At 42.9% G+C, this 26,303-nt stretch overlaps 2 protein-coding genes across 2 annotated transcripts in view; one reads left to right on the plus strand and one right to left on the minus strand.

The window, feature by feature from the left end:
* The window catches only part of LOC306708776 (retinoic acid receptor beta-like), a gene marked incomplete at both ends in the record, with an annotated part of 87,302 nt that extends 86,440 nt beyond the window's left edge, over nt 1–862 (plus strand). Inside the window, 3 exon segments of the mRNA XM_079176708.1 lie at nt 492–581; nt 584–590; nt 718–862. Of these exon segments, the coding sequence (XP_079032834.1) occupies nt 492–581; nt 584–590; nt 718–862 (242 nt within the window).
* A 7,063-nt stretch (nt 863–7,925) lies between these two features.
* Nucleotides 7,926–26,156, minus strand: top2b (DNA topoisomerase II beta). Its single transcript, XM_079176169.1, has 36 exons — nt 25,648–26,156; nt 24,015–24,179; nt 23,264–23,354; nt 22,298–22,361; nt 20,806–20,951; nt 20,611–20,708; nt 19,516–19,728; nt 19,201–19,374; nt 19,003–19,104; nt 18,776–18,913; nt 18,550–18,688; nt 18,151–18,308; nt 17,565–17,690; nt 17,367–17,477; nt 17,154–17,259; nt 16,940–17,049; nt 16,480–16,572; nt 16,247–16,361; nt 15,870–15,991; nt 15,042–15,190; nt 14,701–14,932; nt 14,303–14,437; nt 13,968–14,168; nt 13,638–13,833; nt 13,223–13,314; nt 12,821–12,976; nt 12,347–12,430; nt 12,024–12,221; nt 11,803–11,938; nt 11,264–11,425; nt 10,471–10,684; nt 10,163–10,248; nt 9,416–9,514; nt 9,066–9,197; nt 8,885–8,970; nt 7,926–8,379 (listed from the first exon to the last, which is right to left on the minus strand). Exons 1-36 carry the CDS (start codon nt 25,780–25,782, stop codon nt 8,221–8,223), a joined length of 4,923 nt encoding a protein of 1,640 aa, XP_079032295.1. The 5' UTR covers nt 25,783–26,156; the 3' UTR covers nt 7,926–8,220.
* Nucleotides 26,157–26,303: the final 147 nt, after the last annotated feature.

Consider the following 26,303-nt stretch of genomic DNA (forward strand, 5'->3'; position numbering starts at 1 on the left):
GACCTTGGCCCCTTGACTTTGGAATAATAATAAATCCCATCTTTTAAACTTGCCTTTTTGTAATCTTGCATAGGGCTATCTGGTTGCATTGCAAGCTTATGTTCTTGCTTCATGCTTTTACCGTTTGTCCTGGTTTTATTTGTCTCCTAATCCTTCGGGGTTTTTGAAAGTATCAATTCTTCTGGGATTTACTCTTTTGTTTTATTTTCTCTTCCTTATCTGGTGTCCTCTAAAGCAGCTTAACATTGCTTTTAAAGTGCACGACATGAAATCACTTTTTTATTCTTCTACACTAGAGTTTTAACCAGAGGAATCATGTTGATTTTCCTCAGTAAGGAGGGATCGTAAAGTACAGTCACATGCAACGTTGACGTGTCAACTATCATGATGAAGACCGTGATATGGTCACAAAATAGCTAGTTAAGTGGACCACGTCAAGAACAGACTGTCACGCTTCGGTCTTAATCCTCGCGTTTTTTTGCCCTCCTCAGGAGCAGAGCGGGTCATCTCTCTGAAGATGGAGATCCCAGGTTCGATGCCGCCGCTTATCCAGGAGATGCTGGAGAACTCGGAGGGCCAAGACGGCAGCAGTGGCAGTAGCAGCAGCAGCAGCAGCAGCAGCAGCAGCAGCGGCAGCGGCGGCGGCACTAGCAGCAGTAGTAGCAGTAGCGGCACTAGCAGCAGCAGCAGCAGCAGCAGCAGTAGCGGCACTAGCAGTAGCAGCAGCAGCACTTCGGCTGAGGCGGGGGGGGGCAGCCCCAGCAGTAAGGGCAGCCCCAACGAGGACGCCGCTGCCGCTGAGTCGCCGGAGTCGTTGGACACCGAGGGTGCTGCGGCCACGCCGCCCAGCGACGAGCCCTAGGAGGCTCTCTATGACATTCCTTTGCACAAAAAAGGAACAGCCAGGCAAGGCACCGACCCCCTATAACCCCCCCCCCCCCCCCCCTCAACCCCAACTCCTTTGCTTGGTATTACGTTATATCCTCGCCCTATTTCTTCTTCTCCTGAAATTCCCTCCTTTTAAAAAAAAAAAAGAAAACGTCAACACGGAGGCCTCAAAAGGATCAGTGCTTTGTGTATAATTCTGAATTCAGCTCTTATTTGGCGTGGTGTCTCTGGGACAGGGGCTGTGACAGGAAGGGCGTGGCCCTCGCAAACCGCCAGAGATGATACTCCTCAGGTCTCCTGTGTAAATTCTTATCTGCATGACGGGAGTTTGATAAGTGGTTTTACTCCTCTCGGTCTCTCTCTCTCTCTCTCTCTCTCTCTTTCTTACTCTGTCCTCATCTCTTCTCATCTCTCGTATTGTCGGCATACGTACATTGTACATACCATTGTATGGTTAGATCTCTGTTTCTATGATGAATTTTGTGGTGCTTTTTTCATTGTCTTAAATATTATCTTTGAGGCGACACGTCAAGGTTAAGAGCGGGACTAAATTGTAAGTCCTTCAAACAGTTATCTAGAATGTTATTGCATATAGACATTATGGAAGTCTAATATTTTATATTTGTTCCTATATTTAAAAACGGTTTCTGTCTTTTATAACACTTCTTGGTTCATGTCTCCACATGAATGAGTGTACATCCACGCCGCCAGAATGCGAAGCTTCTCTCCATATCGACAGCCGCGTCTGTTCAACTGTTTCCTCGAAAGGAGGGAAGCACAACAGCAGAAGCCTTCGATACACACTCATCAGATTGATCGCGTCCGTCTGAGTCTCGGTCTCGACGTGAATCACAGAGACGCGACCGAGCGAGATTAGATTTAGCATGAGCCAGTCTATGAAATCAACTCATCTGGTGGCTGTATCTCCTCACTAAATCAGTTTACCTCACTGTCAAAACAAATTGGGAAATTGAGGTTGCTGATAGATGCCAGAGATTTTTTTTTTTTTTTTTCTGCAGCAGGCTGTGATCACATAGGACGCTTTCTTTGTATCCATTTCCCTGTTAGTTTATACTTCAGCTGGACCGTGATTCAACTTAAACTGTGTCGCACTTTATGATCACCTGGTCAGTTGAGGGGTTTAACGCGTTTAACAAGCCAATGTTGTGCCACAGTTTGTTTCCCTTAAAGAAATCCCATCCCCCCACGGCATCATCACGCTTATGTTTTACTGCTCTCAAACCACCAAGTCACTGAGTCTGATTAAGAACAAGTCTGGCTTCACATTAGTCTACTTATTTGTTAATCTAATTTCCACCAACATGATTTCATTGTTCAGTGGAAAAGTACAAAAAAAGGTCTGATTGCCAGGGAAACTAATTTATCAGAGAATGCAAATGTTGGCACAACAACTGAGATGAAAATAAATCCTTGAAGCAGACGTCAGGTATCCACATTCTCTCCTTCCAGACTGGCATGTGGCCCTCCTGTTAGCGAGCAGAGCCAGCACCCGCTTCCTCTTGCCCGGTGTGAAGAAAGTCTGTGTAGCAAGAGGCAAGAAAGGGAACATATTGTCCATCTATGACTTGAGGTATTGTCCTTTACACGCAACAATCTAACTTTTAATCCAGTTTTATTACAACTTTGGTCTTTTGTGGTCGTAGTTTTGGCCATCCCTTTTAATCAGTGATGCCAATATTGTTCTTACAGCAGTAACAGTGAGTTCAAGTTTTTTGAAATTATGTTTAAATAATTTGTTTTAAATATGCAATGAGGCATGATCTTATATGTGCTAATTTGTATACATTTCCAGAGCAGAAATTGGATAAAGCCTGGTTCAATATTCGTATCTCATTTTGTTGACATAACAGAGTCAAAGGATTTTACAGAGAGAATTTGGGATTTCTCTTTTTATCACTTTATAAATCAGAAACTACTGTCACAACAGCCACAAACAAAATCCGCTTTTGCCATATATTTAGGAATAAAATGTTATATAAATTAGGCTATGAATGATGTATGAACAAACCCCTCAGTACAATCATTTCACAATATAGATAGGAATGAAACTGGAAAATCTAATTTAGAGAAAACAGCGCTGCTTCGTTTCATATTCAAGCGGTCAGTCTGATCACAGCCTTTTGATTTTTATTTTATTTTTTTTCATTGCCTGACTGTCAACCTAATGAGTGTGTATCTACCGCTAACAGCATGTACTACAAACTGCTCTCTACAAACGCACATGGGCTCTGTTATGGCCTTATGAGCAGAGCTCCTCAACCCGCTTTTCTCTCCCTTTTCAGAAGTGTCTTGTTAGAACCGGTGGAACACGGGGGCAATGCAATCCTTAAAAACACGCTGATGACCGGACCATGTGGGTTCAGGACGATTGTACACTTAATGTAGAAAGCACACAGTGGGGTGGGATCCACAAAACCCCTCTCCGAACGTTCGCCTTGCTCTCTCAGACTTGACGGTGTAAGCTACATTTAATGATGCAAAACGAGATTCCTGAAGCTCTTCGAGAAGCTTCTCTTTGGACGGTAGATCCGACTGATCTCATTGGCGGGGAAGCAGTGTCTCGCATCGGATGAGGTGGTCCTAGAAAGCTGCTTTTCTCCACAGCTGAGGTCACACATGATACTGAACAAAAAGAAATGAACTCCATTATATCCCTTTTATAAAGACCCAGATCCCTCACTGCCCTGTTGGCTGAACAACGGCTCCAATCGCTCTGATGGCAACAGGTTGCTCACTTACAGCACAGGGGACAAAACCAACTGTAGCACTAAAACACCTTTGAATCTTTGAAACGTAGGTGTAGCACTGAACGAAAGGAAGGTCTAACAACAGACCCTCCCTCGCAAACCCAAATGGAGGCCAAAGTTCAGCTTTAAAGAAATTAAGCACAAAAGAGAATATTAAAACTAAACAGCACTGCTTCCGTTTGTAAATGATGCAGGAACTACTGTAGGTCTGCAGATGACTCGGTCTCGGTTTGGACACAAAATGAGCAACCAGTGAAGGTTTATAAGCAGTTATTTGTGCCAGGAGGAGTTTAAATTGTTTTATCTGAATTTGAAGTCATTTCAAAGTGTATATCAAGTATTGAATATGACTTTGTAAACAGGTATGAAACCAGACTGGATTAAATCCAAGTTCAAACTATATCCTTCTCGCAGTTTGTACTCTTGTGTCAGCTTTCACGGTTCTTTCTTAACCCCGTAAACAGCAGTTGACAAAACGACCTAAAGGTGTTCTTACTCGCTTGTACTGGAGCTTTCAACCGTATCACATGATCATGAGCAGTTGCAGGACTTCTCACGTCCATGTCGGCTACAATTAGCTTATTCGCTATAGAGCCGGGAGTCAATTAGCCTAGCTTAGCATAAAGACTGCAGTGAGCTAAGCTAACTGTTTCCCCCTGTTTCCAACTTGCTCGCTTGTTCTAGAGCTTTTGGTCAGTCTTAATCAGATAAGCTGTGCAAAGAACCCTCACTTTGTTTTAAGCGTCTGAATTCTGAGTGTTTAATTTATGCTCTATATAGTTCCTTTAAAAAACGTCAACAATGGGAAGAAAGTGAACAAACCCAAAACACAATATAACGCATTTGAAAGAGATGAAATCAAGTTTGTGTTGCACTCGTCAGTGACGATCTGAAATTATTCAAATCTTTACACGTATATAATTAACAGCTAACTATAGAATAAACTAATGAGTGTCTATTTATTAGGTTTGTAGGAAATGAGGGGACTGATTTTGAGCATAGTGATGTTTACAGTTTAGCTGATTGTGAGCACTTTTAGGACTTCTCGTCCATATTCATGATACATTATTAAGTTTGATGACACTGAGCTGCTTAAATCCAGATCCAACTTCAAAACCTGGCACAAATATCTTCCCATTCGTCTTCAACACAGTGATAAAATACTGACACAGTTGCAGAGACTAGATGAGTCATTCGTCTCCTCGTATTTGATCCCAAATAGAAAAGTTAGGCACCCCTTTAGGGCGGTGAAGGGTTCTGGGTCTCGGCAGCACATAATAACAACACATCTGCATTCCATCCCTGCTAAGAAATACATATCATAAGGGAAACCAGAGCTGTTTCAGTTTTTCGTTTTAACGTGTTTGAATGTGAATAATGTCATGGAGTCTGTCAGAAGAATGATATGCAGTGTTAAGGAATACTTACTTCTATCTCAATGTAACATAGGAAATGCTCTCCCTTGGTTCTCTCTCTGTCCTGCTCTCCTGGTGAGAGATGAAGGGAGGCATCTTGGTGTTTTATTTTTTTCTGTTTTATTTCTTTTATTTTTTTAAAGCTGGAAAACCTTCACAGCCGAAGAATGTCCACATCCACCCCTGAAGCGCCAGGACAGCCGCCAGGCGGCCTGACCGCGGCAGGGACCGTTATCTGTTCCTTAAATTCACAATGCTGAATTTCTCTTGTTCGTTTCTGTTGAATGTTGTACCGACGTAACTGTAATACTCTACTATCTAGCTCACTGCAGAGATGTTATATAAATGGTGTGTGCTTTGCATTCCAATTGGCAGCTCTGTGGAAAAGACGCTCTGTTATGTGTCCTTGGGAACATCAACTCACATCCAAGTGTAAAAAAAAAAAAAAAAAGGCTGTCCGCCAACACAACTTGGTTGGCGGATCTGAGCATCCAGGTCGGACTCCACACAACACACGAGTATATATATAATTTGGGGACAATGAGTCAGAGGAGCCCACGAATGGGAGAAATGGACGACCAAGTCACCTCAGCAGACGATATCGTCAGTATGTTCTGTTCCTGTTCCATGTCAAACAACAGAGCTGCTCGTGCCCCTCCTGGGCCACGGAGCCAATCAGCTGTCGTCAATCAATCAAACCCAATCAGTCGACAGCTGTTTGGTTAACAGGTCAACTAGGGTTGGACCGATATGGTGTTTTAAGAAACTGATAAGACATTTTTGGGGATTGAATCAGCTGTAGTCGATTTCTTTTTGGGTCAATGATTGGTCAAAGGAAAAAATGATCTTCCGATACTCTTAAACAGTTTGACATCATGGGTGTTGAGTGCAATCAGGGTTTTCCCAAGAAAGGCTTTCAACAACACCCACACAACCTCCCTTCACTGGGAATATCTCACAGCTGCACTAATCAATATTTTTCTATGATCAAGGACGAACTATCAACAAACTCTGCAGTCCTATGGAATCTTTTTTTTTAGCCTCTTTTAGTGCTTTGGGTTAGTTTTAAAGCACGCAACATAACAGTTTTGGTTCAAAGGCGCTCTAAACAACCTAGTTTCCAACTGCAGCCACCAGCTGTTTGCAATCTAAAAGCTCTGCTACACCCACTGTACACGATGCCTGGTCAGAGCTAAACACAGACAGAGTTAGCAATAAGCTAACTAGCATCAGAGCTAAAGAGAGAGTGACTTTTGCTTTACATTTGTCTAAATGGCCAGAAACACGACTCAATGAATGCTTATGTTGCTTTGTGTGTGCTGGATGTGTAATATAGGCGACTGTATGCTAACACGTTTACCGTAACGACCTTATGATGTGTCAATGTTGTGTTCACATGCTTGTTCTACTGCGTCCAAGTGGCCAAACAAAAAGTTACCGCAGCCTTGAAGTGTGGTTGCATTATTCACATTTTGGCAATTATATACAGGAATAAAATGGTAAATCTATCCAAAATTCAAAGTTGCTGCAAAATCTGAAATTGCAGTGACGTAGAGCGGGAAAAGTGATAAAACTCCGATATTCTGACTTGGAAAATGTTAATGCATTAGAAGACGGTTAGCCTCCTTTGCTAACCTTGAAGACTCAAGATAAAAAACAATTTAGCAATTTTTAACATGTTACATATTATTTGTGACTCGTTGTTGAACCTTAATTAGCTGAATCAACTGAATTATAGTCAATATTGGATTTTATTCCAATGTAACCGTCACTAGTTTGTTAACACTTCACCACGTATTTCCAATATCTGAGTAAGAGGCTGACTTAACTTTTTTTTTCCACTCAGGATTGCGGTCTGAACAACTTGAACTTGAGTGCAGCGTTAGCTTACTTGCTCTCTAGCTTCTCAACTAATTAAAACACAAGAACATAGCATTATGGGTGTGAAGACTCAAGCCCACATATCGGTTTAACCCTAGATCATATCGGTTTAACCCTAGATAGAACAGCTTACGACATGCACCTCAGTATCAATCATCCACCGTGGGTAGCTCTGTTGTTGTCCGTCCTGGAGGTGTTCCTGGTAGGCATCACAAACTGTCCACAGTCGCCTTCTTTTCCCCCCCCCCCCATCGGTGTCAAGAGAACCTCACCACCAATCATAATGCAGTGTTGTATATTCGTGTTAATATGAAACATGATGGTCGCGAGAGTGAAAGTCGACCTCACGAGCGGCTCTGAGGTTTGAAGTCTGTTTCAGCTCTCCATTTTGAATATTGTCTTTGTTTGTACATTAACATATGCTTTTTATGTTCATATACTGTTAAACTTTACCATGAACTGTCCTGGCAAAGTAATAAAATATATTTATTTTAAAACACTGGTGTGTGCATCCATAATATAATATATAACTAACGCATTAGAGAGAGAGAAGCACCTTGATGTACAGTGAATGTGTCGTATTCACCGCAGCAAGTAGTTCAACTCATCTGTTCTGAATTGCTTTCAGAAGGAGCGATTTGAGTTGAAATCAGAGTGGCTGCTTTATGCTAAATTGTTCATTACAAAACAGTCAGAATAATGATGAATAAAAGGTTTTTTGCTGTTCTTCAAGCCATACCAGTAGTGGAGCTTAAAATAAAAGTTTGCCCTGGTGGTGCTGGAGGTAATTCCATTAACTGTCCAAAATAAAAAAGCATTTCATTACTTGAATGTTTACAGAGCGTATTCGTATCTGCTCATTCTGGTTTCACCGCCTGCAACGAGCCTTTTGTTAAAGTGCTTCTACGTGTACTGCTGCTCAGTCATGAAAGAACCAGGCCGGCGAGAAACCCACGGATATTTCATTGTTTACTTTCAACTTCATGTTCAAAAAGTTACATCGTATTTTAACAGTTAAAATGTGCTAAAGCACAGCGTTCTAAACTTCTAAAAGCCGCTTCGGACAAATACAGAACATTTCAATGGGCAATAAAAAAAGAAACCTGTATATGTATAATAAAAAGTGTAAAACACCTACACAATAAAAATCATTGAACATCACCATTAATGAAAGGAAAATGAAAGAGGAAATGTACAAAAGTCTGTGGGAACACAGAAGGGAGGAGGAAACTTCCATACAAGCAGAGTGTGTTTCAAAGTGTGTCGCTTCAGTCGAACATGTCGTCGTCGTCGTCTTCTTCCGCGTTGTCGGACTCGACGAAGTACTTCACCTCCTTCTTGGCCCGGCCCGGCCGGTCACGGGACGCGGCGCCCTGCGCTCCGAGGCTGTCGCCGTCCTCGCCGTCCTCGTCGTCCGACGGCGGTTTCTGCAATAATAATATTAGAGTTACCATTCAAGGTTATTACTGCACTAAAACTCAAAACATACGTTGGCGTCTAAGATACATGGGGCTACATGTAGAGGAAGTAGAAGTAGCAATACAAAAATACTATAATAAGTATTAGCAGTAAAGTACACTATAGGTATGAAATGTAAATGTACTCTTAAATACAGCAAAATGGCCCATGTGAGTGTCATACTATCACATATTATTATTATTGGTTCATTGATGTGTATGCAGCATTTTACTGATGTAGTGACTCTAGCTTCAACTACTGTATACTAGGGCTGGGCAATAAATCAACATAATATTGATATCTGGATATGAGACGAGATGTCGTCTAAGGTTTTGGATATGATCATAATATATAAGAAACAGAGTCAGTCCCTCGGTCCCTGTAAACCTCTTTCCCATCACTGAGCAGTGGTTTATATATATCTCACATGTCAAAACATCGCATCTAATAAACAAAAGTCAGATGGATACTCACTCTGGCGACCGGTTTTGCTGCTTTTTTCATTGGACTGTACTCATCTTCAGAGGCTGAGCCCTTCCTCTTCCTCCCTCTGCCTTTACCTGCAAGTGCACAGAAAGGGACCAAAGCGTCCATCATCAGCTTTGAACATCGTATTCATGTATTTCTGTAGGGAAACACAGGATCTGCGCTGTACCTTTAAGAGCTGACGCTGGCTTCTTGGACCCGGTGTCGGAGTCAGAGTCCCAGATGGATTTATCTGGCTTCTTTGCCTTTGGTGCTGGTGGCTTCTTAGGTTTGGGAGTTGCATCAGAGGGCTTCTTAGCTGCTACACATCGCAGATTAAAACGCTGACATTACACACCGCTTACGCATTGGTGAGTTATCTACCACTATGAATCATGTTTTACCACCATTATCATGCTTTGATGAGTTAAATCCACCGTGTCCTCTTTTTAAATCCGTCTTAATGGTGATCCTGTCTGCTAATGTGTTAGCCGTGGTGCTGCATTAGAGCTCCCTCTGTTGAACGCAGTGAGTCATTACCTTTCTTTGCTGGCGATAGTTTGTTGAATGCAGAGCTGCTGGAGTAAGTGGAGAACACGGGGCCGACGTCGTCGTCGTCGCTGTTAGACTTGGACCCATCTACAAGACAAACACAGGCCAACGCTCACCTGCTGCTCTTTCTGTACGATCACTCCGGCATGTAGAGGACGGTACCCTTCAAAAGGAGCTTTGCTTCACACTTTGGTGTTCGTTACATACTTCTTCTTGTTTTGTTTCTCACGCTACGGTTCTCTTTTTTATGATTGTGTCTTCTGTTCAGATGCTTTTATGACAGACAGAGAACTTCTCACCGTACAGGATCTAACTGGCCGAGAGCCAAAACGTCTCATTGATTGCAGATGTGAGAGCATTTTTAAGAGTTTATTTTGTTTATCTATTCGACTATGCGGCGGCTGTGGCTCAGTGGTAGAGCAGGGTCGTCCTTCAATCAGAGGATCGGCGGTTCGATCCCCGGCTCCAGCTGGTCCACGTCGACGTGGGTCATTGGGCAAGACGCCCAATTGCTCCCGTAGCTGTGCCTACTGTGCATGAATGTTACTTTGGATCCTGATGAGCAGGAGTGTGAATGATGACATGGAAGACTAAAGTACAGAAAAGCTACACCCTAACTAGTGTCAAAAAACAATCACATGACCAAACCCTACATTGCATAACATTTTAGAAAACATAACTGCAAATAGGTTTGACAAAGGTTTGACTGCACACCGACACCGAGCTGTTACTCACCGCTGTCATTGCTTTTTTCAGAGAAGGCGGACTTGGACGAGAAGATGCTGGTGGTCTCTTCCTTTTTAGCTGCAGGTGCAGCAGACCTTCAGAGAAGCAGAAACAGTGTACTCAGCATTTTCTCTGCTAGATATTTTTTGGGCCTTTACGCCTTTATTAGATGGAAGACGGTAGAGTCGGTCGGCTGACAGGAAATGAGGTGAGAGAAGGGATGGAACATGCAACAAAGGTCTGTTTGAGACATTATGGTGAGGTGATAATCGCCTCAAGACAGCAGGTGAGCTCCGGACTGCGGTTCAAAATCTTACGTGGTCGTTTGTTTGGGAGCCAAATAGGAGTCTTCTACATCGTCGTCATCTTCGTCGTCGTTATTGTCGTCGTAGCGCTCCTTGGTCTCAGAGGAAGGGAAGTCGTCCTTAAATGACCTCACCGGAGAAGAAGCCACGTCGTCGCCGCCGTTCTCCTCTTCGTCCGCCTCCTCCTCTTCCTCCGAGAAGTCAAATGTGTATTTTGGCTTGGAAGCTGAAAGACAAGAGCAGAGTCCGCGTCATGGTTTTAATCTTTATCAAATGTTGCGGCTGCGTTGCATCAGACCGAGACCTTCAGACACTTGGAGCAGACAGACGCTAATCAAACTGACGACACGTAGACCCGGTTCACAAGTTATTTTGGGCCCCGGGGCCGAATGAAGTGGGTGTAAATGAAATGTTAGCAGTCAGTCTGTCACCAGCTACCCGACGCTGAAGGAACAAAAATCAAAAGAATTTGCACAGATTTAAAGAGAAACAAGGAAAAAATATCTCAAACGAATGATGAATTAATACTTCTTTTATTTACTCAAATTCTTTGAAGTTTCTGTTCTAGTTGAGTCACTTCATGATGATGCATTCATTGTTAGTTTGGTATTTGTGGAGGGAGAAATAGAAAAATATCACCTGACTTACCCGTTAACATTTAGACTACTCAGTATTATTACTTAGTGTCTTACAGAAGGTTTTAAAGATTTAGACTATAATAGCTGCCATAAACTGGACAGATGGTGGTGCTGGTGTCGCCAGTGAATATTCATACTACATTTAAAGACATTTGGCTCAAATGTACCTGATGCCCTCTGGGACTTGGTCTCTCTGGGGATGATGACGGGCTGACTGTCCTCCACGTCGCTGTCTGACTTGGAGTCGTCCTCGGACCAGGGGTTCCTCTTCTTCACCTTCTTAACGGGGGTGCCTTTGGGTGCGGGAGGTTTTCTCACTCTGGGAGCTCCTGCAGCACAGTGAACACCATCATAAGACCGTTTGTTGACAGTCGATATATTCTCACTCGGGGCTGAGGAGCTCCGGCTTGTTCAATAATGGATTATAGTTTTTCTCACAGCACTGTGAAGCATCAAAGAGGCCCAACACACAGTAAACTAGGAGGAAACCGCCGTATCGTCTGTCTGAGCTGATGAATCATTCATCTACTGATACAGAGAGTCCATCACTTCTGAAAACCTCCATCTCAAAAACATTTGACCTTTTTAATTCAGTATTTTTTACATTTGGACAGAAATAGCAAAAGCCAAGAAAATTCACAATGAGAAAAATAAAAAGCAGATGAATTTCAAATGTTTGATGGAACAGCTGAAGTTCAGTACTGACCGGGCTCCTTCTTCTCTCTCTTGACTCGCGGGGCTTTTGGTTTGGTTACAGCGTTTTCTCCCGTTGCTCCCGGCGCTCCCTCACCGCCCAAACCATCCTCCTCAAACTCCAACTTCAGCGCGGGATCTATGTCACTCTGAGGGAGAAAAAACACAACCTGTAACCACCCCGTATCCCCGATGTCGCTCTTCTATTTCGGGCATTACATCGGCAGGTGTTACCTTCTTCTTTCTGGCTGACAGTTTCTTGGCTGCGTCGGACCGGATCGCCTGAGTCGGCGGCTCCACCCTGCGACCGAACGGTGAGGGCATGGTCTCCTCCAGGTTCAGCTTCTTCGCTTTAGGTTTGCCCACCTTCCCCTTCACCAGTTTGACGGCCTTTCCTAAACTCTGGTCCTCTCGCTCCTGCTGCTCCACTTTCTGGCAGACGGAACACAGCAAGTCTTCAGTTACATAAACTTTCTAAATAACTATCAGATGAAAAGCCAGTCTTGAAATAATGGCGTGGCTATATTCAACATCATGAACGTATTCACAACACTTACATCCAGTTCATCAATGAACACGGCCAAGTCCTCCTTCCACAGGTCCTCTGAATGTTTCTTCTGGAGATCACTCAGCTCTGCTCTCTGCACGTCAGCACACACTCACTTTGTTAATCAACACTTCAACTGCACAACTGCATACGCTCAACCTGAACTGTGGTCCTGGATCAGTCAAGTTCCTGTCTGTCGGTCTGTCGACCCTCATCTACCTGCATGCATGTCTGTGTCAGACTGACTCATATATTTCCCATACTCTTGCATACTTTTGTATGTATGTGTATACAGTATTCTGTATTTAGGGTGACTTTGTAACATCTGTCCAGGGACGACAGATGAAAAATAGCCTCTTGGCTAACTTTTACAGGAATATTTTAATTACGGTGCACTGTCCCACTGTCCCAGAGTTGGGTAATGCTGAATAAATACAATAAATTAATGTGTGAATGGTGAAAAAAAGAGTTAAATCAATGATACCTTGTGGTCCCTCTGTTTGAGCAGGTCGTCCACCTTCTCTTTAGAGAGGCACCACAGAGGCATATTGAGGATGTAGTTGAAGTTTGGCCCTGAAGAGGAGCCCGAGTCCACCGAGGCGTCGCTCTCGTTTCCGTCACGGTAATCTTCTTCCTGAGCCTGTTAGAGAAAAGAAATATATATATGTATATATAAATGCTGCTTTTTCAACCTTCTTCCATGATTAATGTGTATTTATTGACACGCTGTGCAAGAAAAGCTCCCTCTAGTGTTTGTTGACAGTTTTGGCAAAGATGACATAATGCATTATAGTACTTCATATTTCCTAATGAATTTCTACTTCTGGTGGTGTTGTTGAGTGAACTTATATGTGTAGCTGCACCGTTAAAGCCGCTGTATCAGTACCTTTTCCTGAGACTTGGACCAGGCAACCACTGGATCGGACTCAAAGCCTTTCTGGACGAGCATGCGGATCAGTTCACGTTTGGTTTTGTTCTCTGTTAGGATTAAAAACATGCGTTAGAAGCAAGTGCCTTAAACGTGCATTCTCTCAAACGGCCATCGGGGGGCAACTCCTCTGGGTGCAAAAAGAAGACCGATTGTATAGAAGTCTACTTCTCTCTTGATTTGTTCCCTCAGTAAACATGGTAAACATGAGTTCATGGTCTCAATCACTAGTTTCAAGTTTTCTTCTGTACAGCATGATGTTCATTTAGTAAAACATGGTCCATTAAGAGTAAAATAGACCATAAAACAGGGGCAGAACATATTCAACCACTCACTCATGCATAACAATCTGATTTCAAATCGACATTCTTACCGATGGAAAGTTTCCCTTCGATCTTCTCCAGGACAAAGCGAGCCTGGTTGCTCAGTTTGGCGGCCTCGGATCCCAGGCTGCCCAGTAACCAGTCCTTCCTCAGCTTGTAGTATTGCAGGCGGAGCTCATAGAACTCCCTGAGGATGTCTTGGACCGAATCATACCTCTTAAGACAGCCCATGTGGTCGAACAGCACCTGAGAAAATCAGTTAATGACAACTTCAAGAAATGATTTTAAAATGGACAAACCAAGCCATCCATTAATCAAGACAGAAAACACATTCCATGACTTAAAACTACACTTTATGTTGAATTAAAATCAAAGTTCACCATCGAGTTGCAGGTAAGGCTGGACTGCAGCTTGAAGACTTTGTGGAGGCCGACTGACTCGGCCTGAGCCAGTTTCTCCTCAGACATGCGAACCACAAACTTGACTGTAGTATCTGTGTGGTATTCCTTATAATCATGGATGAGCGCTGGTGTTTTGTCGGAGCCCTGCAGCATGGGCTCCAGCACAGACTCCTTATACGCCTGCACACAACAGGGAAGAAACACAGTTATATATTGATATACGCCGCATTATTGTATCTTATTACTATCATTAAATATTCCAGTTCTTCATACTTTATCTTGAGTGAAACAAGAGAAAAGAAGCGTAACCGTACCTGTGTCCATGTCCGAACGGGAAGCTCTGTGATCTCGATGGTGTTTCTGTCGATGACCAACACCTCTCCACTGACCAGGTACTGGTTCTGACCAAGTTCATGGATCACACCTTTGAAGTTTTTGTACCTGGGAAGCTGTTTGGGGGACAAAGGTTACACAGGGAGATTAGATCTAATGTTTCATATAAATAAAGATTTCGTCTCCTGTCTGCATCCACACTACAGGCAACAAGCCATGAGGCTCATGAGAAATGTGGAAAGCACAGCAGTAGATAACATTAAGCACCGTGTGCCACCATTGGAACTTTTTATTGCTAATGAACAAGATTGGTGGAAGGTACCACTCATACCACATGAGAAAATGATGAAAACGTGACGAGCAGAAGATTGATGTTTACCATCGGCAGCGGGTCCTGGTGGTTGAGCATGCGGTAGATGTTGTTGACGATCTCTCGGGTGTCGTAGTTGGGGATCTTACACGCCCAGCCTGTTCCGATGCCCTCCGCTCCGTTGACTAGCACCATTGGAATGATGGGAATGTACCACTCAGGCTCCACCTTCTGGTTGTCATCGTAGAGGAACTTGAGCAGGTTGGAATCCCCAGATGGGAACAGCAGCTTGGCAAGTGGACTGTGGGGAAAAGAGACCACCGTAATGAGACTTACATATTAAAAATACATTCATCACGACTTTAGAGACAAACAAAAGAATCAAACTATTATGTCCATTGCTGCTTTACCTGAGCATGGTGAAGATGTAACGAGGGCTGGCAGCGTCCTTGCCTCCATTGATGCGAGTACCGAACTGACCCAGCGGCTGCAGGATGTTCACGTTGTTACTGCCCACGAAGTTCTGGGCCAAGTTCACGATGGTCATCATGAGAGCTTGCTACAGGGACAGATGGGGAAATGAGTGGTCAGTAATAATAAAAGAATAGAGAATCTCTGAAATACCTTTATACACTCACAGAAGTAGGCGAGTAAATAAAGTGTGAGGATATAAAATACCAAATAAATACGTATTCGTATTTTAATATGAACATGCCAACCTGGAGACCTTGATTAATTTGTATTTGTAGAGGTCTATAATCTTAATCCCGTGAAGAATCTACCATGTCCAACATGAGAGGTCTTTGTGAGTATCAAATAAACATAAATAGGCCTATATAATGTGTTTTTTGTGTATTTATAATATTAAATATCATATAGTATAATATTGTTAATATAAGCGGATGTTACGCAGAGCCTTGACATCATACCCGGGGATAACATCAACGCATTTGAATAAAATACAGACTTCAATCATCCCCTGCTAATGCGCCGCACTAACACAGATGAGGGGGATCATTCCTAAATTACACGAGGTCCTCTGATGATACTAGTCCCCTGTGAATAGGGATTTACACAGCTAACATTCTGCTCAGAATGAATGTCTGTCACAAAGCAAACAACAGCAAAAGGTAACTCACTTCAAGGTTCATTATTTTACACTTGTACATCCTCACGGTTGTTGTAACGACTCTAAACACACTGCGTCACGCGTCTGGAAGACATTGAGTTGACCGTACCTCTCCATGATGGTAGGCAGACATCTCTGCAACTGAACCGGCCAGCTGTGCTACCTTCACCTCCCTCTTGTCGTTCCTCTTCAAGCAGGTGAACAGCACCTTCCTCTGGCCTGGCTTGAAACCTGGAAACAACACACAGACACCATCAATACATCACTATTCCTACAAAGACGGAACAGGAAGTGTTGTTCTCCCTCAGGCAAAAACTGTTATTTCTGCCAGCGCTGTTAGCAGATTTAGCTACGAGCCGTCCGCTGAGCTGTCATGTTGAGAGCAAAAGATATGCTCTGAAGTTCGAATCGAACGCCCTTAAGGAAAGAGATGATCTCTACAGAGAAGTATCAAACAGTTCACAGTGATGGAGTGGATGTACAAACCGTCAACCAAGGATGGGATGGATCTCTCATTGTCAGAGTTGGAGAACAGAATCAGCTCTTTGTTGATGAAGTCATTGTAGGAGAGGTGCCTGGCCTGAGTTCCATACAGGTATTGCTGAGAAAAAAACAACAACAAATGAAATGAAATTCAATATACACACACACACACACACACTCATCTTGACTTTCTTTCTCTCATTGCTGCCTTCATAATTTTGAGCAAAGCCACGAACCTCCGGCAGGCCGTGCATCCTCCTCTGGCGTCTGTCCTCCATGAAGTTCGTCAGCCACTCCTTCCTGTCATCCGTCTTCTTCTTGCTGAAGGCCTGGAGCGAAACGCAGCCGGTCAGCCTCCATTTAATACAGACTTTAGGTCATATTTATAGTATGGACCATAATGTGTTTAAAGCACAGATTATCAAAATACCAAAACGGTCGCTAATATTTGTACACTATTGTTATGACTTGATTAGGCAGCTTCTGGTATAGATTCCTTTTTTGTAAAATGAAAGCCTTTTTTTGTTTTGTTGAAAAGCTACGGTATCGAGAAAGGTTTCAGGTTTTGATACTAAAGTCAGAGAGGAGCTGATTCAGTTCTACTAAATGTTCGACGCTGTACTCCATGGTCGTGTTTGACTGCAGCCTCTTGGACGGTATTTGGAGAACAGTGTGTAACTGCAGCTTTAGACTGACCAGAGTAATGGCAGCGTCGTCCTCGGCTCCGCTGTATCTGAATGAGATGCGATGCTTCTCCATGTCCGCAAAGTATTCCTTTGCCTCTTTGCTTGTACTTGTTCCCAAACCTGGAACACAAATGTAACATTTTTAATTCAAACACAAGGAACTTTAGATTTTATACAAAAACTGCTAAGTTTATATTGATATATTTAATACTTGAGTATCAAACCTTTGTAGTACTTTATATGCCAGGTTTTAAAGTTCTCTGTGTTTTTCTTCCACTCGTCAAACTCTGGAATGCTGTAGAAGGACAACTCCTGCTTGCTCTTGTTTACCTGCGGACAACACATTCATAATATAATGTCTGTAGGTTTGTATTGAGTGTTTTAATAGTTATAATCTGTGTGTGGAGATGGTAATGTGCATTGTGTGTGTGTCTTACTTTGACAATGGGTGTGATAAACTCCTCCAGGAATGTGTGCTTCAGCAGGGACGGCCAGTTGTGGTGGAAGAAGTTGATAAGCAGACCTTTGATGTGGGAGCCATCTTGATCCTGGCAACAGACGAGAAATGTTAGAGCTGCTGGTTTAGCGGCTGCTAATAACACCAACGCCGTGTGAGAGTTCATGAGCTACTTCACCTGATCAGTCATGATCATGATCTTGCCGTAGCGAAGGCTCCTCAGTGACTCTGGGTCTTCATAGCTCTTCTTGTATTGGAGGCCGACGATTTTGATGATATTGTTAATCTCAGCATTCTCCATGATCTGTTGAAAGAATGAAGCTAATGTCAGCTGCACGGCCGAACGTAATGAAGCTCCATTGAGCTATATGTTTATATACATTTAAAAAAAAGAGCAATTTTTGTATGCAGGAGACTGAGCAACATTCAACAGCAGCAACACAAGAGTTTTGACTGTCTTTTTTGGATTGATGGCTAAATGTTAGCAAGTGCTAATGAATTAGCATCTCTAGCTTAGATCGCAGAGTGTACCAATGGTAGAGTCTCCTTGGGGTGCTAGTGTCCCACTGCTACACCCATATCACCTTAACATTGTGTAGTTTTTGGTTATTATCAGTGGATACAGTGAAATAACAGTTGTCTGTTCAATTTAGAATGCTGGGATGTTGTCACATCATCTTGGGCCCATGTATCGAGACACGTCTTGAGAGCGAAAGGTGCACAGCCCTACCAACGCATCATTTCACAATAATCCAGCGTTATACCTGCTTGTGTGTCGCCTCTCGCACGTTAAGGATCTTTCCTCTCAGTGGGAACACTCCGTAGCGATCGCGCCCGATGACTCCAAGTCCAGAGACGGCCAGAGACTTGGCCGAGTCTCCCTCCGTGAGGATGAGCGTGCAATCAGCAGAGTGTTTGCCACCTAGGACACGGATGTGAAAACGGTTAATAATCTTACTGTGCATCACTGTATGTATATTTCATGTCTCCTGACACCTTGTAATGCCGTTACAGCAACACTTCATAACCAATATCGTGCTCTGTAAACCCTTCTCTCTACTCCAACATTCGTGTTTTCTTTTAAGATGCAATAACATCATCTCTGCAGTCAGCGGCTGACGTTCAAGGAGACACATTAATAAATAATCACACTGTTAACACACCGGCGTCATTGGCGTCGTCCAGCTTGGGGATGCCTTTGATCTTGCTGTACTTCACAGATGAGCACTTCTTATTGAGCTGTGTCTGCGCTTTGAACTTCACCCAGTTGAGTATACTCTCAACGATCCCGCAGTTGGTTGCCTGAGGAAGACAAAGACACAAAATTTGCGTGTGAGGAGGGTGTGAGGAGTGTGTGAGGAGGTGGCAGCGAATGAGAAGTGTCCTTACAGCTCTGACGAACTTGTCTGACAGAAGGCACTTGGACCCGAAGCTCTTGGTCTGGAGTGTCATGTTCTCCTTGGTCTGGGAGTCAAAGGTGGGGTTCTCGATCAGTGCGTTCACAAACACCCAGATGTGGTTCTTCACCTGAAGCACAAAGGAGAGGAGCGTCCATCAGTTTGCAACACAGTCGCCTCGAGTCAAAAATGCGGTATAGAAATCACTCATCTGCCTACCTGGAAGGGTTTGACGGTCACTCCAGCCTTGTTCTTCTTCTTCACCACTTCAATAAGTTTGGCCACTATCTGGTCCACCACATAGTCGACGTGTCTGCCACCCTGAAACATACACAACCCTCCTTGTTAGAAACCCATTTCTGCTCTCTGCCTTCCATGTTCACTTCGACCAGTCTCTCCCGGTGGGTATTCAGACACCTTGGTGGTGGCGATGCTGTTGACGAAGCCGATCTGTTGGAAGCCCTTCTCGCTGAGCGTGAGGCAAACCTCCCAGCGGTCGTTCACGGTCTCATTCACCACCTTCAGAGCGACGCCCGTCTCGTCCAGTTTGTCCTTCACGTACAGATCCACATAGCTGCGGAACCCGGTCACCTGTAGTGACGGAAGAGAAGTTAGTTTCAAAGTAGGAACTCAAGCGTAATTAATTTGCTGTAGTGTCTCCCTTTTTATCTTTATAGTTACTTCAGTGCAACAAAGGAAAACATTAATCCGTAATGAGATGGAGAGACTTACAGGTAATTTTTTCCCGTTCAGCGTGACTTTGACCCCCTTGCAGGATCCGGCTACATCATATGCTCTGCGGGTAACAAGTGCTACAATATCCTTGTCCAGTTTCTCCATCTGGAACTTGGACAGGTCTGGCTGGAACGTCACGCAGGTAAAATCATCCCCATCAAAGAACTTGATCTTGGGCTCAGAAGCCTTGCTCATGTTGTTCTGCCACGTCTGTGGACGATAGAGAGAAACACATTGAAACACACAAACACAGACCAGGCTTTTGCCACATCCACTTCTATTCTATGATGCTCTTAAACCCACCTGTACTGTATCGAGTGCAGTTAGTTCTTCTCCGAAACAACCGTGATATCAAACACCCGGTGACTTACGAATGTACCCACACAACCCTCAAGGGTGTAACCACAGAAAGTGATAATATACACACCCTTACCTCAGACAGGACCACATCTCAAAACCCTATAAAACAGCAATTACGTATTTCAAAGATCACGAAGATTTTACATTAAAATCTGCAACAAATCATAATAAATCGATCACTACTGTCTGTAAACACACAAGACCTTTGGGGTGAAAATCACTGAAGTTGTAGTCGACAGATTTGGGTGGATTTTTCCTGTTTTGTCTGTTCTGGTGAACGAACTTCAACGAGCATGTGTCATTACGAGACTATCGGGCTTAAAGAAAGTAGCCACATCAGCAGCCTAGGTGCACCAACTAGTGGTAAGAATGGGCGTAGCGGTCAGGCGTATGGCTTAATATTAAACAGGTTTAAATGTCTTCTTACAGGCCCAACTCTAGCAGCTTCTACAGCTCCTTACAGGATATCTGCTGCATTTACTGTATTTATAGTACAAAGCAGAAAATGTGCCGTTTGTAATTGTAGGAACAAAGCATTCAGAAGGAAGGAGAAAGAACAAAAAAATATTGATTACAGCCGACTAGTTTATTCTTTATTATAGTGAAAAAGAAACATCCTCTTTGTGACAAGCAATAGGAACTGTACGTAGTCTTAATTTAAATCAATGACCATGAACGGGGATCATTTGTTTGGTGGTTTCACTACATATTCAACACAAGAGACACCCTCACCTGTTTGAAACTGTGTCTGTATTCCTTGCAGGCGGTTTCTACTGTGAACTTGGTGCTGAAGATGTTGCAGAGTTTAGCTCCGTACCCGTTCCTTCCACCTGCGGACAAACAAACAGTGAGCAGTTAGCAACGTTCACCTTTCCGAGAACCGACTTCAACGACCACTGATGAGGACGTGAAGACGTCTCCGCTCACCCGTGACCTTTTTCTCATCGTCATCATAGTTGCTGGAGGTGAGCAGGTGGCCGAAAATGAGAGCCGGGACGTACATCTTCTCGTCCTTGTGCTCCACCACAGGTATTCCTTTACCGTTGTTCCAGATAGAAATGGTGTTGGACTCACTGGTGGAGGCAGAGTAGAGCGGATGCAGGGTGAGTTACAGAGAACAGAACCTGGACACTGACATGTGTTCATGGATAGGACGGGTACTGAAACATGGCATCAAATATCCAGTCGGATTCTTATTGTGGTTTACTTATTCTTTGGTAAAAATATGTATTCTTTATTGAAAAAGATTATGGTATTTAAGACTGTAAATTATTTAGGCTAAGTTCTTCTGAGGCTTCTTTGTTTTAAGAAGTTTAATTTGGTAAATAAAAAAAGCTTTTTATAGAAACACATTTTCCTTTTGCTCAATTTTGTTACGAGTACTAAAAGAACAAATGATTAAGTTTGGCCCAGTGTGTGTGTGTGTGTGTGTGTGTGTACGTTAGTTAGTGGTACGGAGAATATACATTTTAAAGGTGAATATAAATCATTCCTACCAATCATTAACATCCGTATTCAATCTCTCTCTCTCTGCTTTTGCAGCCAGTATTCACGTTAAGGTGAGTGTCAGAATGTAACTCGGGTTCTTGGGAATTCTGGGCGACCGACAGATGTTTTATCTCGGCATTGATGCGGCCGAAGAATGCGTCTGGTTTAGACGGCGGGGCGGACAGATAGAGGAGCAACGATCGGTCAGTGGAGAACGTCAGCGGTCATGAGGTCGCAGTGGGGGTGCAGTTCTGGGAGTCAATGCTTTAAAGCAAAAACAGGTTGTCAAGTAAATACCCGTTTGTGGTGACTCGAAATATTGACACCAGTGCTTAATAATAAGCTCAGCCACAAACCGGCGGAGGAAGCTTTGGGCGAGGAGCATTAACGTCTCCGTAAAACCACATTAGCAGCCGAGCCCTGAGCGCGGCGGGGCTAATGGTATCATTTATACAGCCGGGGACATTAGGGAGAGCAGCAGCTCGGCTGAAGGACACGCCGCTGCTTAAGCAGTCAGATGTTGATGCACTTGGCAGGCTGAAGGTGAACCGAATATAAAACAAGAGCTCAGTGCATTTCAGCACAGGCTCATTATACTGCAGTTTCCCCCAGGATCCAGGTCTCCAACCTCATCCATCTACCGCGTGTTTTCACCTCCGAGCCCGGCTCATGTTCAGAGTGTAAAGGAAACAGGCAGCGACTTACTGAAGACAAAATCAGTCTCCGAGGAGAGAAGGGACATTTATTCCAAAAGGAAATCAGTGTTACGGATGTAATGAGCTCACGAGTCATGAATAAATTTACATGAAATTGTACAGAACAGCTGTTCATGGCACAAGAAAGAAATGATGAACATGTGGAGGAGATCTAAGTGTACACGGTTTACTTTGTGCTCTTTCTTGGTAGTTGTATTTTGAAACATTGTACTCACGGATCGATGGTGATCTTTATTCCATTCATGTTCTTGTCCCTTTGTTTGTTGTCTGCTGCGTTGACTGTCATATAAACATAAATATAAACAGTTATACACACAGACACATTCAACATGATGCCTTCAGAAGTTAAACTTCTGCAACTAATTATTATTTTCATCATCGGTTAATCTGTCAGCAATTTCTTCGATCAATTGCTTAATCTGTAATATTAAATACCAAAAGGTTTTCATCAGGATTTCACAGATCATAAAAAGGTGACATCTTCAAATGTTTGCTTCTCTCATTTGAGATGCTGGAACCAGAGAATGTTTTATTAATTCATAAGAACAATCAGCACGTTCATCAATAATAAAGATAAAACCATTAGTTGCAGCTCTAGTGGGCGAAATGAATGCTTGTCATTCCAAACATCTTAAGATAAGATAATCCTTTATTAGTCCCGCAGCATTATAATATATATATATATATATATATGTAACTTGTATTTTTGCTGAGAGCTCTTCTGCCTTAAATATCTGCTGCCGGCTTGTGCCCCTTGTGACACAGAGGTAATATCCAGACACAGAGACCGTCATTAGTCAAACACCTTTATAAACACACAGGCTAAGAGGTGAGCGGAGATGGAAGCAATCACCGACAACACTCGCATGCTGAGAGCACCGCGTTGAGCGTCGTTTAAAATCCGATTACACTGGTGCACTTTACCAGACGAGGCATCGGGGAAGGCATTACTCCCACGTTGTACCGAGTCATTAGAACTAGCGCGTTAAAGATAGACGGCGTTATCAACACCGTTATCTAGCGGAGGCACGCTGACCTCAGCACGCGTGCGCTTCACCGGGGGATCTGACGAAAGACCGCAGCTTTGACTGTGAGCTGCCACAAACACTGAAATGATTTCTCAGTCAACTTTTCATTTCTCAGGGAAACTAATCTGCACCGACGGTTGCAAATGAACTCACCAAGAATTTCATCAAAGATTTTGTACAGTCCGGGAACGTAGGTGATCTCTCTCTGGTTCATTCCGATTTCTTCATCAAAAACCCACATTTGCTGGAAAAAAAAGAAGATATGTGATCATGAGAAATGCTGTCAAAGCAGCAAAGCAAAGAGTACGCAAATGAGCAGAAAGGTTAACACAGTCCAGTGTAACCTTATCAGAAGTAATAGTTTAACAAGCTTTACGTTTTGAATGATTGAATTGGGGGATACAACAAATGCTATTTTATTAGTATTCTTTAATTTCATCATCAATACCACGACTAAAACTGTGTGTGCGCGCGCAAAGACAGAAATATACAAACACATCGGCAGATTTATGAAGATGAACGTACGCCGGATTTTCTTTTATAAATCTCAAGCATTGCGGAACTGAATGATATTCATTACTCATGATTTAAATTGTTTTATTAGTTTTGTTTGTGCCTTTGGTTTTACAGCTGCATGTAATTTATCACTCTTAATTTAACATGTATTTGATTTATAACAGGATACGTATTTCCTGAACATATTTCATGCAGAAGCGACGTGTTAAAATGTGATTTTAATGCCGTAAGATTATTTTAGCTATGTGTCTGTTTTCAGTGAGTCTTCCAACGGCGTCGGGAGCAGCTGAAGCGTCCAGCTGACTAGTTTTGATCACAGGTGGGCTTAAAGGGGCTCTTGCGTCCATCTTTGAAGTCGTCACTGAAGGCCCGTTTGCTCCGGACTCACCTGGGTGATCGGCTCCACGCTGCCGATGTACGTGTCCGGGCGGAGGAGAATGTGCTCCAGCTGGGTCTTCTTCTGGTACACTCGCTCCACAGACAACTTGGAGGCCGCCTTGTCTTTCTTGGCACCTTCCATCTTGCCAGCATCGCCTCGACCATTCGCAGCCTCCTGTTTGGCAGATTTGTTTTTGTTATTAGACGAACACACAGAACTATGTGGAAAGTCTCTGGACCGGCAAGAAGATTATCGGTGCAAGCCATCATAGGTAGTAGACGTCTCTTCTAAATGTTCCAGAGCATGTGAGATTTCAAATAATCAGTAATAATGGATGCACTTGCAATTAACATTTAATATGAAAGACAAGAAAACAAACATTTGTCAGCCTCTGAACACACACACACACACACAAGGGTTTTCAGTTTATCTGTCTGATTAGATTAATTGATTGACATCTTCCTGTTATCTTCGTTGATCCTTTTAGGAAGAGAAGAATTGCAGCTTTCTCGTTCTTATTGGTAGATACATAAATCTTAAATTAAAATAAATCAGGTAGAATATTCCACAATACCAGCCAGTGTTTCTTCAACGTTTGCAATGCTTTTCTGCAGGGAGAGTGGTGGGTTTAAAAAGCGAATGTTCCTCCACCATAAGGAGCTATGTACTAGTAGTATGTGCTTTACTGTGTTGTTACAGGCGCCTTGTTTTAAAGGCAGATAAACAATGTTGTCAAACTCCACTACTGCAGCCATGTTTTTAGTGTTCATGTTCATGAAAGTGCTGTGAGGGAAACTATGCTGAGATAATACTTTGTAATCAAAACCAGTTAATGTAATGAAATAAAATGAATTAATGAAAGCTTGACTACAGTTCAGTGCTACATATTGTACTTTACTGTAACAGATTCTTAATACAAAATATACTTGAACAAGTACGTTGGGATATATTATTATAGGTTAGGATACCCAGCAGTGTATGCAGCGAATCTTTACCAGCTGTGACATTAAAGTGATGTACACAATGCATTATGCATCACTATTCATAATTCAGTGATGTAATATATAAGATTCTGAAATGGGCCATTCAGCACAATGTATATTTTTTACTTCTGGTACTTAAAGTATACCTTGACGATACTACTTCAGTAGGATTTTGAATAAATGATCATTTTGCGTGCTTTTAAAGAGTATAGTATATTGTAGCACTGCTACATAATGAAGGTAGTAAGTTAAAGCCATTAAGTTTTATTGTGTATTGAACATGTACTTAGGAATGAAGGAGACAACTTTCAATTGGAAGTTTAATTTGAGTGTTTTTGAGGATACTAGCTATGGACTCCTTGGTCCATTTTATCTCCTCGAGACAAGATGTTATTACACATCTGTATAAATTACGGTACCGGTCCTGTATCAGGGCTCACGCCTTTGAGACCTACATCAGGGTTTAAAAACCCGTGACAACAGCTGGCTGGTCTTTAACAAGCGTATTCTGGAAATGAGAATACGTTAATAACGTTAGAGGCTATTAACTACGTTAAATATGAGCTGAAGCTAAAAGGTGAACACATCAGGTTTTATGTGATACAAAAGCAACAATTCAGGTTATAAACCTGAGTTTATTTAACGATAAACTAGCTCACCATCCACGCCAGACCCCCGCTTCCTGCTGCTCCGTTGGACATCTTCTTCCTTTGTGGTCCTAATTTTTTTAATGATGCCCCTCGTAAAATGTCTTCAATTCCGGTGAAATTTAAATGTCCGTCAGCATAACACATGTATCAGTTGCTGAAAGGTACTCGGACCTGTTTATCTTCCATGTTCTTCCTCAGTTTGCGTTAAAGGTAATCCTTTGAATGTATCAAAACAAAGCGGAACAGGGGGGAGTGTATCGCGGCTATTGTTAAAATCGACCAGCGGAGGCACAGTTAGGCCTACACTTCCAACAAAGATGCTAACGTGCTACTTGCTTTACAATAAATACGGTAAAAAAAATGCTCGCGTTAAATAAGACTTACAATTACATGAGATAACACAACAGAATAAAATAGGAGTTCAACTCAAAAAGCTAAGAAAACGACGTACTTAAATACATTTCATTTAGAAATAAAAACGGAGATTTGCTAGCAGCGGCTCAGCTGTCCGGCTCCGCCATCTGCATGATAGACGGCGAATCGTCTCGCGCACATAAAGCGACCAATCAGATGGCGGCTTTTCAAAAGCGCCGGTACCTCGACCAATAGGAAACGTCAATATTTAGTGGCCCATGGGGCTTTTTCTTCCAACGCAAGATGGCGAC

Source organism: Pholis gunnellus (genome assembly GCF_910591455.1).
Source record: "Pholis gunnellus genome assembly, chromosome: 16".
Classification (NCBI taxonomy): domain Eukaryota; kingdom Metazoa; phylum Chordata; class Actinopteri; order Perciformes; family Pholidae; genus Pholis; species Pholis gunnellus.

What these genes read in the sequence shown, in the direction of transcription:
- top2b (XM_079176169.1), bottom strand. Translation starts at nt 25,782, where the DNA reads ATGTGTTATGCTGACGGACATTTAAATTTCACCGGAATTGAAGACATT. An exon ending in AATCTTTGATGAAATTCTTG is followed by an intron (nt 22,362 to 23,263) that starts GTGAGTTCATTT and finishes TTTATATGACAG; the next exon opens with TCAACGCAGCAGACAACAAA. An exon ending in ACAGACACAGTTTCAAACAG is followed by an intron (nt 19,729 to 20,610) that starts GTGAGGGTGTCT and finishes TATCGTCCACAG; the next exon opens with ACGTGGCAGAACAACATGAG.